Below are 13,023 nucleotides of genomic sequence, written 5' to 3'. Positions count from 1 at the left end.
TCTGAGCCTCGGAGTCCTGAGCCCTGGGTGAGGCTCTGTTACTGATTTGTTCACGATCCAGAAGGTCAATTCCACCCCTTCCTTCAGTTTCCTTGTCTGCTAAATGGGAACTATAACCCCCAGCTTCCTCTCTGTTACCAAAGCCCCTGCACACTGAATAGTAAGCTTGTCTGAACCACTCCACCAGGAAGGAGACTCCTATAACGTAGGGGCTGGGTGTTTCCGCTGCCTCCCACGGCCGGGCATCTAACCTGAGTTCAGAGATGGCTGTTGGAGATCTGGACCTGGGCGGACCATGTGTCATCCAAGAAGTGGGATTTGGGGTTGGAATGGAGCCTTGACAAATGGTTATGAGCTGCAGGGGGGGAAGGAGAGGGGAGATGATTCCAGATCGAAGGGGAGGGCAGTAATGTGAGCCAGGGAGAGGCGGGTTGTCATGGAAGAAAGGCATTTTGGGGGGTCCCTGCTGGGGGCCGTTGAGAGGAGTTTACAGAAGTCATCTGGGGATCTGAGAGGCAATGCAGGCTCCTGGCCAGCTTCTGGGGATTCTGTGAAAGGACAGGGGGAAGCAAACATCCCTCCCTCAGGCTCCCCGACTTCTCCATAAACGTGTTTCACCACTACCTGGCCGGTGCAACAGAATCTCCCTTGAGATGGCGCTTTGCCCAATGGCACCAACCAATGGCAAGCCCATAGTGACCGTTGCCATCAGCTGCCCCCTGGACTCCCGCCACCAGTTTCTCTGAGCCGAGGAATCCCTCGAAGTGATGGAGGCTAGGCGCAGGAGCGTATGAAAGCCCCCACTGACCCAGCTTTGTGTGGTCAGGGGCAACTCAGACACAAAGCATCCGGAAGAAGTGGACCGGCTCCACCCTGGGGCGCTGGCTGGCTGGGGCTGCGATTGCAGATGCCCTCCTCCCCCCTCCCCCCGGCTCTGGGACGATGAGGCTCCCTGCATGTAGGAAGGTGAGGGGGAGTGGGTGGAGAGTAGAAGAGTCGAGAGGAAAACTGCAGCCTTCCTTCCTGTATCATTGCAATGACTTATCATAGGCTTCTCACCCACCCTCACTCAGAAAGCCTGCTTGCTGCCAACCGCCAGCGGGCAGCTCCACTCACTGCAAAAACAGACAGCACCCATGGGTGGGCCCGTCTCAGTCACCCTGGGAAGCCAGCAATAGAGCATGTAATTATAAGTAAGTACAAGGGTCCAATTTTAAAAAACTGCAGCGTCTTCCAGATCTCCAATCACAGCAGACCTGGCAGCTTTTTATTTTTGTTGTTAAATGACCCAGTGACTTTAATCACCATCCAGATTCTTAATTTATTTGGGTGTGCTGCGTCCTTATTGTGGCAGGTGGGATCTTCAGTTGCAGCATGTGGGATCTAGTTCCCTGACCTGGGATGGAACACCGGCCCCCTGCATTGGGAGCTCGGACTCTTAACCACTGGACCACCAGTGAAGCCCCAGCAACTGAAGCTCTCTGCTGAGAGCAGCCGCTAGCCCTGGACATCCCCAAGGCCAGTGAACAGTCCATTGCAACAGTTGTCCCGCCAGCCTCTTTATCCATTTTCATCGTGATAAAGTACACATAAAATCTACTACCTTAACCATTTTTAACTGCTCAGTTCAGTGGTGCTAAGAACCTTCATACTGTTATACAACCATCACCACCATCTATCTCCAGAGCTCTTTTCATTTTGCAAATCTGAAACTCTATTCCTGTTAAACAGTAAGGCCCTACTCCCCGCTCCCCGAATTCCTAGCAGGCACAATTCTACTTTCTGTCTCTATGATTCCGACTACTTTAAGTACCTTGTAGAAGTGGAATCATGGGGCTTCCCAGGCAGTGCTAGTGGTAAAGAACCCACCTGCCAACGCAGGAGACATAAGAGATGCTGGTTCAATCCCTGGTTGGGAAGATCCCCTGGAGGAGGGCATGGTAACCCACTCCAGTAGTCTTGCCTGGAGGATCCCATGGACAGAGCGGGGCGGGCTGCAGTTCATGGGGTCACAGAGAGAAAGATGAGACTGAAGTGATGAGCAGCAGCAGAAGTGGAATCAGAATGTTTTTTTTTTTTTTAACTGACTTACTTCACTTGGCAGAATGTTTTCTAGGTTCATTCATGTTGCAGGTGTCAGGCCCTCCTCCCTTTTTAAGACTGCGTAATATTCCATTGTGGACAAAGCACATTTTATTTGCCCATTCATCTATTAGGGACACTACAGTTGCTTCCACTTTTTCCTATTGTAACTAACAGTGCTATAAACATGGGGGTACAAATACTGAGACCATTCTTTCAATTCTTTTGGGAAGTGGAATTGCTGGATTATATGGCAATTCTATTTACTTAATAGAATTTATTAATTTTTAATTTTTTTGAAGAACCTCCGTACTGTTATCCAAAGCAGCCGTACCATCCCTTGTTCCCACAATGGCGCACTAGGGTCCACTCCGGCAACTGCTCCAGAATCAGCGTGAACGACAGCCTCAGGCGTCAGCCTGCCAAGCCCCCCCAGGCTGGCTCAGACACACGAGATGCTGCAAGGACTGAAGGGCTCCGTGTGTCTCGGGAGCCCGGGCGCAGACAGGAAACCCGTGCGGGTGGAGAGTTTCAGAAGAGGAGGCAGCAAGCACCTGCCGCCAAGCTGGGAGAGATGGCCCGCCCTGTGACCCCGGCCCAAGCCCGTATCATCGCCCAGAGGTGCCCACCTGGGTCGCGGGTTACACTCCTGACTCTGACACGTGCTCCAACTAAGTCCTTTCTCTTTACACCTCTGGCATTTTTTATTTACAAAATGACTTGGGACAGCTCCTGGCACTTTGGAGGTTACTCAATAAATGCCACTTGTTATCAGCAACCCTAGAAGCAATCACCTCCAAGGGGAGCTTTGGAGACTCGGGCAGAAAGGAGGCCCGATTTTGATCCTGAAGAGCAGCAAGGTGAGGCCCTGTCTCTATTTTTCTGTTGTTTTTCAACAGCCCTGTCTTTAAATCCTCACCACTGAAACCCACTCTGAACCCCTCCTCGAGTATAACCCAGCCAGTAGGTGCTATCAGCTACCTTCATCATTCCCGAAGCGGACGAAGTTGGACACAGCGTGCATTTTAGTACCAGTGGTTTATTTCTTCCCCAGGTGAGGGCGCACCTGTATTAAGCAGAGGCATGCCCACCTGGCTCCTCCAGGAACCACGCAGGGGATTCTAGTTTAGTTTACATGCATTAAAAACAACGCTAGTGGCCAACGAGGAACGTTAAGAAGCACCACCTCGACGCTGCAGAGTCCTGTCTGCACGCGACACGGCCTCATGAGGGTGCGGTCATGGTACACGTATGTACAGGGGAATGGGGGAGACAGTCCCGGCGGCCCGGTGGTCCTGCGGTTGGGGAGGCTTGGCTGGAGCCTGAGAACCACTCTGCTGTTCAGTTCCGGCCAGAAGCAGTGCCCCGGTTCACAGCCACGCTACCCCACGCCCCTGCTTCGGTGTGGGAGGCTGTGGGCCTCCCGGGCCGTGCACTCTGTCGGCAGGAGGTTGGAAGCACCAAAGACGCTGACGCTGGCTCCTCAGCGGAGAGGGTGCTGGGTCATTACTTCCTCCTGGTCCCCAGGCTCCTCCTCACCCAGCGGGTACCGGTCAGGGGCGGGGACAGGAGGTAGGGAGAGGTAGGGAAGATGCCCGTCTGTACATCAGGACATCATCTTGCTAAAAGCTTTAGGACCAACTTGGAGACAGAAGCAGGGAGAGTTTATGTGGCCGTGTAGCTGGTCTCTGGGACCAGACTCTGTTCACGCTCAGACTTCCCTCCTAGAGACTTTATTCTCTCAAGATGCGTCCGTCTAGGTGGGATGAACACACATCCCCACCAACCAGCATCTGGGGACAGGGTGTCTCACTGACCTCTGTTTTGGCTGACAAATCAGGTGGGAAGGATCAGCCCCACATCTGCTGTAAAAATTGGCTTGTGGGGTGAGCTTCAATTCTTTGGACAATCAAGAACCTTTAGAACACCGGCAAGAGAGAGTCGCTTTTTCAAAGTGTCTGTGAATTCCTGAGACCGCCCCTGCTGCCACGAGCAAGCTCACAGCGGAGATTCTGGAATGGAGGTGAGGTGACTGAAGGTTGCAGAGAAGAGAGGTCCATCTCGGCCACCTGGAAGCCCACCAGGCTGCAAGGCCCTGGAGCTCCTGGCCTCATAGGCAGAACCTGCCAAGACCTTCCCTCCGTGGCCTAGGGAGAGTCCTCCTGGCCCCGGGAGGCTGAGTTGGACAGTGTCTGGTCTCATCGGGGATGTCACCTTAAAAGCATCTCCTCATCAGCCCATCTGCCTTTACCTGTGGGTAGATGGTACCCATCTGAGCGGCCGGGAGGAGAGGTGACCCCGAGAATGGTTACCTGGGTTTCCGGCTGTGCCTGCGGGAGGCAGAGTCCTGGCAAGGGGACCCTCAAGCCCAACCCAGCCCCTCGTCACTGCCCGTCCCCACCTGGCGAGGCGGGGAGTCAGGGGCGAACTGAACCAGGCTCCTAGCTTAGGGGCGGCCAAGCACCTGGGGGCGTTTCCGGTGTGGAGAGGGAGTCAGGAGGGAGAGGGATGGTCCAGCTCACGGGGCTTCTGTCTGCCCGGGAATGTCAGCCAACCCCAGGCTGACTCTCCCTGAATCTTCAGTCGCTCCCTGGCGCCAGCCGGAGCCTTCCGATCCTGCAGTCTCTATATGCCTTTGGTTTCTGTTAAAGAAACACACTTGCATTTGCCTTAGTTAAAAACCAAAACGGAGCAAGGAGGCAGGAACTCCGGAAAGCGTGTTAGGCTGGAAACTCGCTCCCATAGTGCCGCAGGTGCTCGTCCGCCACGGACAGGTAGGTGGCCCGCATGCTGGGCGAGTACTGTGGGAGAGAGGGGAGGGGCGGTCAGGACGGGCTCACGCGTCGCCCGTCACACCGGACGCCAGCGCTTCTGGGGTGCTGGGCCCGCCACGGCAGCTGGGCACCGAGTCTCAACGTCAAGGCCTCGTGGGGGTTGTTGGAGGACAGTGGGGGTGGCCTGGGCAGGCCTCGTGTCTGCTGATGCTTCCAACCCTGGGGCCATGAGGACATCTCCTTCCCAAACTCAAGCTGCATGCCCGACCAGCCTCCCTGACGCACCCGTGCGCTAAGGAGCCCGCCGAGCGAGCAGGCTGACGGCACAGGCCCACTGACTCCGAGAGCCAGGTTCAAATCCCAGCCGTGCACCTTACTCATCCTGTGACCGTGGAGGAGGTTCTCCAATTGCTCCAGCCTCAGCCTCCCCATCTGCACAATGGACCTAAGAGGACTCAGCTCTTACATTGAAAGGATGGACTAACATAAAGCAGAAAGGTCCCTAACCCAGGGCTTCTCAAACCTGGCTGTGCATTAGACACTGCAGGGTGGGGCTGGGGAGGGTTCTGAAAACATCCTGACACCCAGGCTGTACCCACCAGTATTTTTTATGAGATAAAATACACATAAAATTAAGCCTTTTGGGACTTCCCTGGGGGTCCAGTGGTTAAGAATCCACCAGCCAATGCAGGGAACAGGGGTTTGATCCCTGGTCTGGGAAGATCCCACATGCCACGGAGCAACTAAGCCTGTGCACCCTAGGGATGGTGCTCCACAGTAAGAGAAGCCCCCGCAATGAGAGGCCCACACACCGCAACGAAGGGGAGCCCCCCTCCCTGCAACCAGAGGAGTCTGCACGCAGCACTGCAGACCCAGTGTGGCCATAAATGAATAAATAAATAAATAAGCTATTTCAGAGTGCCGCCTCTAATATTTTTATAAGTTCTTCTCAGTGTAGCCAAGTCAGAGAAACACAAAGTTTGAGTGTCTGCAGCAGATGTTATCCAGCTATCGCTCAGAAGTTAAGGATGTGGCTTCTTACATCATTGCATCTCCCGTCAAATATACGACCTCAGAGTCTGCACGTCCCACAAGCTCCAGGTGCTGTTGGTCTTCTGACTAAGGAGCAATGATCCACAGGACCCTGACTGTCCTCTGGCCCCAGGGGTTCAGGTCTGAACCACTCACACCAGAGCTGGACAAAGGATTCCAGCTGGGCGAGGGGTGGGGGCCTGAGACTCCTTAACCCCTTAAAAGTGACTGGGTCTCAATTTTGCCCTTCCAGGGACACCTAGAGGCACTTTTAGTTGTTCTTCAGTTGTTAAGTTGTGTCCCACTCGTTTTGACCCCGTGGATTGCAGCACGCCAGGCTCCCTAGACTTCACCATCTTTGGACTTTGCTCAAACTCATGTCCATTGAGCTGGTGATGCTATCTAACCATCTCATCCTCTGCCTCTTCTTCTTTTGCCTTCAGTCTTTCCTGGGGGAAGGTTTATTCTGCCCTTGAACCTTGCAAATAAGGTCAGTTTTCTGATTATCTCTGCTGAAGGTACGGAGAGTGACCTGGACCTTTCAAAACAGAAGGCAATCTGAAATTCATTTACTGTTGGCATACCAGGGCCTTGAGTAGTTTATGTGTCACAGCATCGCATTTCTCCTAATTATGTTGTACTGAGATTAATATGAAAATCAACCTGCATTCCTGGGGCCACAGCAGCTGGCGGGAGGAAGCAGGAACCCGAGAGGCTTCTTCTGGTTTACCCAAGAGAAGCCAGCTTGGGATTTCAAAGGTGCCAACTCTGGAAGTAGGCCCGGACGGGCCGCTGTCCCTGCCTGGGGCTCCCAGGAGCGAGAGCAAGGCCCGGGTGGAGCCGGGTCTGTAAAGGACAGCACGGAGGTGTTCTGGGCAAAACAGCAGCAAGGCGGGGCCGGGCAAGGAGAGCCAGAGGGTCGGCTTGAGCAGGATGCTGCGGACACCTGGGGGCGATCGTCCTGTGTGCGGGGGGCTGGCCTATGCCCAGCAGCACCCCGGCCTCCACCCGCTAGAGGCTGGGAGCAGCCAGCACCCCCCCGCCAGGCGTGACGACCAAAGATGCCTTTAAGTGTAAAGTGAAAATGTCAGTTGCTCAGTCGCGTCCGAATCTTTGGGACCTCATAGACTGTAGCCCGCCAGGCTCCTCTGTCCGTGGGGTTCTCCAGGCAAGAATACTGGAGTGGGTTGCCATTTCTTTCTCCAGGGGATCTTCCCCACCCAGGGATCGAACCTGGGTCTCTGATGTCTCCTGCCTTGGCAGGAGGGATCCTTGCCACCTGAGGCATGGGGGAAGCCCAAAGATGCCTTGAGACAAACTCGAGTGTCCCTGGGGGAGACCCAGTGCTCCACGGTAAGGTGGAAAGGTCGCCTTCTCAGACCCCGAAGAACAGTTCCCCCATCTAGGGCCCATCGCACCGCACGGCACTTATTACAGCAGCTTTCTGAGTCAGCCCCCTGTGGATTACCCCGTTTCCTGAAGACGGGCTGGGTCCCCGGCTCTCTTTCCTGGGTCCAGCACTGTGCTTTTCACTAAGAGCACTCATTGGGCGCCCTGAGCTGGTTCTCAAAGCCAAGTCTATGTCCTGGGTCTTGTGTCCTTGGGGCGCCAGGGCTCCAGGTTCACCGTCTGAATGGCTTCTTCTAAACTACCGGGATGGGGCGGGTGAAACGCCTCGCCCCGCCCAGTGAAGGCTACGGCGCCTTCCCCGACAGACACCTGGCTCAAGAATGCAGACGTCCAACCTCATCTCAGACCCCCTTCTTTCTGATAAATGACAGGCTGATTTTTGTTTGGTTTCTCTTTCTTTTTCGGCTGCACCACGCGGCATCAGGATCTTAGTTCTCCCACCAGGGATCGAACCTGCACCCTCTGCAATGGGAGCTCAGAGTCTTAACCCCCGGACCTCCAGGGACATCCTGGCCGTCTGGTTTAATGCTTATCCAATAACAAAACTGTTTCGTTCTTTTCTACTTCTGTGGGAGGGATTCACTGGGTCCCCAGGAGGTTTCCTCTTTAACTGCACCCCCTCCCGAGCAGGGTTTGCGCGTTTGCCTGGGGAGCCCAGCTTACCGTGGGCGGAGGGGACCCTCTTCCGATGAGCGGCACGTTCTCATAGCGTGGGTTCCCGCCGAACAGCGCGGCTTGGTTCCTGCGGGGTCGAGAGGGGTGAGGAGCGCTCAGGGCAGGGACACAGGTGTGTGCCTGGACTTCTGCAGGAGGATCCCGGGGGTGTGCATACGGGACATGGAAACGGACCACAGACAGAGGGGAGGGAGGAGTAGGGAGCGGGTGATGGGCCAGGGGAAACGCGGCTTCTCGGGCCTTCGACCTGCCCTGCAGGCTGGAGGCAAAGGGCCTGACACCTGCAGCGGCTCTTCCTCCAGCAGGAGATGCTCTGGGTGGGGGGCCCACACTCAGGCATCCCGACTGCAGCCAGGGGCCCGGCTGGCCTCGGACGCCTTCCTCCCCCACCCTGGCCCCCTGGACCCAAGCATGCCCCCACCCGCAGATCCAGCTCCCCGAAGACCAGGACAAGCAACGCCGCCCCAGCCCGGCGTGTTGGGGGAGCCCCGCCGTACATGTACTCCGAGACGGGGGCGTTGGAGATGGTCTGGGTGGGGTGCAGGCTGCCCTGGCTGCCCAGGCCGCTGCTGTAGCTACAGAAGCTGCGGAGCTGCCCCCGAGGCGGGTTGTGGGCGGCGATGCGCCGGGCCTGGGGGTTGAAGGGGTCGTCGTCGTCGATGTCGTCATAGTCCCTGTCCCTAGGATGACACGCAGGATGCGGCCGTGAGGGGTGAGGGGGGTGACACCAGGCAGTGGGGTCCCGGCCCACTTTCCAATCTTTCCTCCCAGGTCGGGCCCCCCCAGCCGCAGGTGTCTCCTTGAGGTCCTCTGAAAACGTGGTCTTCAGCCCTGCCTGACACATATTACTCTGCTCCGTTCCCAACTGCACACCCACCTCCTCCAGGCAGGCCACCCTGCTGACCACCAGCACACTGACCCTCCCTCCCCTGCTTCCTTCTCTGATTACTCTCGAGATACTGAAATGCTATCTCGTCTCTGCCTCCTCCATGAGACTGCAGGTGCTCCGTAACAGTGCTACATACAATCTGTTCCTTCCGGTATTCTGGGGGCACCCCTCCCTGCAGCAGCATCCCCCCACAAAGTCCTGCAGAGGAAGCGGGGACAAGCTAAGGGGGCCAGGATGTGGCACGATGCCCTCGTCATCCTTGGCCCTGCTCTGGCCCCCTCCAACCTCCTTCTGGGGTCCTGTCTGGACTTTCAGGGACGCTGCAGCAGAAATCCAGCCAGCCTGTTGGGGCTGAATGCCGGCCCCCGACTGCCCCTCTCCACCCCAGGTTATCAGTTCTCAGCTCCGCCAGAGAGCAGAGCCTCCCGCCTCCTCCCCCAGGAAGCCCACCTCCTGGCACAGTGCTTCCACGCCCCCGGCCCCAGGCAGGTCATGATGGAAAAGGCCAGTGCGGCCAGGAGGGAGAAGAGGCCGAGGTACAGCAGGCCCTCGAGGCCGTCGTAGCAGATGCCGGCGAGGGCGTCCAGGTAGTCCTGGAGAAGGAAGAGGGACACGCAGCTGCAGGGGAGAGCGGCACTGCCTGGGGTCCCAGCTGGTCTCTGGAAGCCCCTCTCTCCCAGCCTGGACCTGGGATCGCCTCCCCTCCCCCATCCCAGGCACAGTGTTCACCCACGAAGGGTCCACGTTCGCAACCCTGACACGACGGGGCGCTTCTTGGATTGTCTCTCCATGCGTTTACTGAAAATACCGACTGTGTGTGTGCTGGACTCGGAACAGGACAGATGCTGAGCTTGCGGGTGGGGGAGTCAGAGGGCAGAGGGCATTTAATCTGAGGCCAGGACAGCAGGGAAGCGGAGCGAGCCTGCAGCCTCTGAGGCAAAGGGGCCAGGCTTGGTGTGTTCAGCAGGGAGGGAGAGGTCAGCTGAGGACATGCGAGACGGCGCCAGTTCATGCTGGACCTCGTGGGGCAGGCGAGGAGGAGCCTGAATGTAACGCAAGGTGATGGGAAGACATGGGCGGGTTTGGGGACAGAAGGCTGTGATCCAATTCGGTTTTTAGAAGGCTGCTCTGGCTGCCGTGGATGAAAGGTAAGCGGGTGGGAGAAAGTGGGGACTAATTAGGGGGCCACAGCTGTCACCCAGGGGAGCAGGGTGGTGCTTGGACCAAAGTGGGAGCTGTGTGGGGGACAGAAGAGGATGGGGCAGGGTAGATCCGAGGGTACAGCTGCGAGCACTCGCTGAGCGATGGCGTGTGGAGGCTGGGGAGGAAGGAAGGGTCCAGGGCCACCCCATTCTCAGCTCTCAAGTCAGGCTGCCGGGGTTGGAAACCCAAGGCCTTGACTCGATAGCTCTGGAATCTTCGTTAAACTGCTTTATAGATAAAAAGATATATACATCTGTCTATCTATCCATCCATCCATCTATATTCACAGACAGATTGCTATCTATAACATTTTTCGTGAAATATGTATTTCACTGTTTAACAGTGAGGACTAAACGATATATTGGATACACAGCGCACAGAACAAGGTGGAACACAGGGACTCAGTAAATTGCAGCCGTGATCATTATCATGACTATTCGCTTGAAATCCATGTGGGATGTGAGAGCTTGTCAACATACACAGGCTTCCAGCTTTGGAGGAGAGGAGGGGCTCATATGCACCCAGCGTGTTCCCTGTCTAACATTGCAGATTCCTAGAGATGACCCTGGCAATGAGAGCTGGGTGTCCACTTGCAACTCAGGAACTGGTTGGGTTGACCAGATGGCTGTGGGGGTCTGGGTACTAGGGAACAGCCTTCCTCATATAGCTCAGGGTGCCCCGAAACAGATCCAGCTCTCCGCACCCCAACCCCCTGGTACCTTTCTCTGCATCTCCCCGTCTCAGCTACTGGAGAGAATCTAGAAGCCAGGCACTCTTCCACCCTGTTCCCCGAGTCAGGCAATCACTCTCCCAGCCTCTGCTGGCTTCTCCCTGGGAGGATGTGGCCTGCTGGGGTGCCCCCTCCCCCCCGCCCCGCCTGCCCCCCAGGGCCACCCCGCACCTTGTGCAGCCCCCGGCAGTCCAACAAGGCGGTCAGCTGGTGGAGGCTGGACTCGGATGAGTTCAGCAGGAGCTGGATTCCAAGCAGATCTTTCTGAAGCAGGAAGAGGCAGACATGCGGACAGACCGAGAAGACAGAGTGAACGAGGCGGGGAGGGCTTGTGGATAAAACCGCAGACGGCAGCTTCGGCAGAGAGGCCTTTAAAGCCACAGGAAGGGGCTAGACTGCACAGGGAGGGGACACGCTTTCTTTCCCCAGCTGGGGCCCCGAGGGCAGGGCTGGCCGCCTCACCTCTGCTGTGGGGAAGCGGGGCGCGGCGAACTGCAGGAGTCCTGCTACCTGGATCTGCATGGCGGTCAGCGAGCGCTGGAAGACGGTCAGGGCCTGCGCCGGGAGAGACCGCAGCCCCGCGTGAGGTTTACTCCCAGGAGCCCCCACCTGCCTGCTTCCCCTTCGGGGCCCCCTGATCGTCTGCAGCTGCAGTCACATCCCTGATCGGGGACGGCCCTTCCTGCCGGCAGGAGGTCTTCCCCTCAGCCCTCAGCCTTCCACCTGCTTCCTGCTACTCCAAGTGTCCTGCTGGGACAGCCTTGTCCGGGAGCTCGTGAGAAATGTAGACTCTGGGGCGGAAGAACCTCTGCATGGACACCAGCATCCAGGGTGATGGGTGGCCATGCAAGCTGACCACGAGCCCCCTGCAGGGGACCCGGAAGAAGCCAAGAGCAGCCAGGCACCTCCACCTAACGGGTCAGTGCTGCGGCTGACCACTGGGGGGCGCTGGGGGCGGGGTGAGGGCTGGACTGGGCGGGGCATACCTGCTGGAAGGGGCTGCCTGCGCTCTGACTGCAGTACAGGTAGTATCGGGTCACCTCTGCAAAGGCAAAGATACTGGGGTCAGGCAGGAGTGAGCCGGCGCTCATCACACGGCGCTCAGAGCACACGCGACCCGGCGCTCATCACATGCTGCTCACGTGACCCGGCGCTCATCGCACGCTGCTCACAGCACACGCGACCCGGCGCTCATCACAGGCGCTCATCACACGCTGCTCACAGCACACGCGACCCGGCGCTCATCACACGCTGCTCACAGCACACGCGACCCGCTGCTCATCCATGCTCTGTGGCCAGGCCCGTCCCTGAGCTCCGGAAGGAGGCAGCTTCTAAGACCCGGCCCGTGGGTTCGGCTGGACCTAAAGGACTCTGGGTGATGGGGCGGCTCTGGGTGGTTATGGGGCTGAAAGGTAAGCAGGGCACAGTCTGGAGTCTCCCTGGTGGCTCAGACGGCAGAGAATCTGCCTGCAATGTGGGAAACCCCTCGGTCCGGAAGATGCCCCGGAGATGGGCAGGGCTACCCACTCCAGTATTCCTGCCTGGAGAATCCCACGGACAGCGGAGCCTGGAGGGCTACAGGCCACGGGGTCCCAAGGAGTCGGACACGACTGAGAGACTGACGCTTTCAGTTTTTCTTGGGGGCACAGTCTGGCTGACCGCAGGCCTGGACCGAGCAACCCAGATGGCCCTGACAACAGCAGCCGAGATCCTTACCGGGGCGGACTCGGCCCTCTGTGACGTTCAGGATGAAGGTGTCCGGAGCTGCGCAGAAGTCGCTGGTGCCCTGAGCCGGGGAGAAATGGGAGGGGTGGAGGAAAGTCACACACTCCCAGGAGCTCAGGCACGGGGACCCCGCGGCTCAGACCTGGCTGGGCAAGAACTGTCAGCGGCCAGCTTCCCTGGGCTGGGTCCTGGCTTTGCCCCTGTCTGACTCGCTTAACTTTAGAGACAGGGGCTTAGCCTGGGTCTCAGCGTCTTCATCAATCACACAGGAGAGAGAGATGCTCTTTTCCTAATGAATCAATCCACGCAGTGTACTCAGAAGAGTGATGGGCAGACAGATAGCAGGCACTCTGTGCTGCTACCTTTGATTTCTGAATGCCTCTCCTGGGAGGGACCCGGGTGAGGCAAGGGGATGCTACGGGAAGCATTTCGGAGAGTTATCTGCACCACGGCCTTGTTCGCCTGCCTCTATTTTATTCTTTGTCTTGCTGTTACCAAGTCCG

The 13,023-nt window shown here is 57.4% G+C and overlaps 1 protein-coding gene across 2 annotated transcripts in view; it reads right to left on the bottom strand.

Annotated features, from left to right (window-relative positions):
* Positions 1-3,427: 3,427 nt before the first annotated feature.
* TTYH2 (tweety family member 2) overlaps positions 3,428-13,023 on the bottom strand; it is a 34,017-nt gene continuing 24,421 nt past the window's right edge. Inside the window, exons 7-14 of one of the 2 annotated variants that reach the window (XM_065909437.1) lie at positions 12,512-12,581; positions 11,782-11,837; positions 11,258-11,350; positions 10,967-11,059; positions 9,313-9,455; positions 8,471-8,653; positions 7,962-8,040; positions 3,428-4,883 (exon numbers count right to left, since the gene is read on the bottom strand). In XM_065909437.1, the coding sequence (XP_065765509.1) occupies positions 4,803-4,883; positions 7,962-8,040; positions 8,471-8,653; positions 9,313-9,455; positions 10,967-11,059; positions 11,258-11,350; positions 11,782-11,837; positions 12,512-12,581 (798 nt within the window). In that variant the 3' untranslated portion in view covers positions 3,428-4,802. The remainder of the gene's footprint in view (positions 4,884-7,961; positions 8,041-8,470; positions 8,654-9,312; positions 9,456-10,966; positions 11,060-11,257; positions 11,351-11,781; positions 11,838-12,511; positions 12,582-13,023) is intronic. The other variant, XM_065909438.1, reaches the window with a different exon arrangement.

Source organism: Muntiacus reevesi, chromosome 18 (genome assembly GCF_963930625.1).
Source record: "Muntiacus reevesi chromosome 18, mMunRee1.1, whole genome shotgun sequence".
Lineage (NCBI taxonomy): Eukaryota > Metazoa > Chordata > Mammalia > Artiodactyla > Cervidae > Muntiacus > Muntiacus reevesi.
The sequence above is the reverse complement of the archived record's forward strand: the minus strand, read 5'-3'. Positions and strand labels throughout refer to the sequence as shown.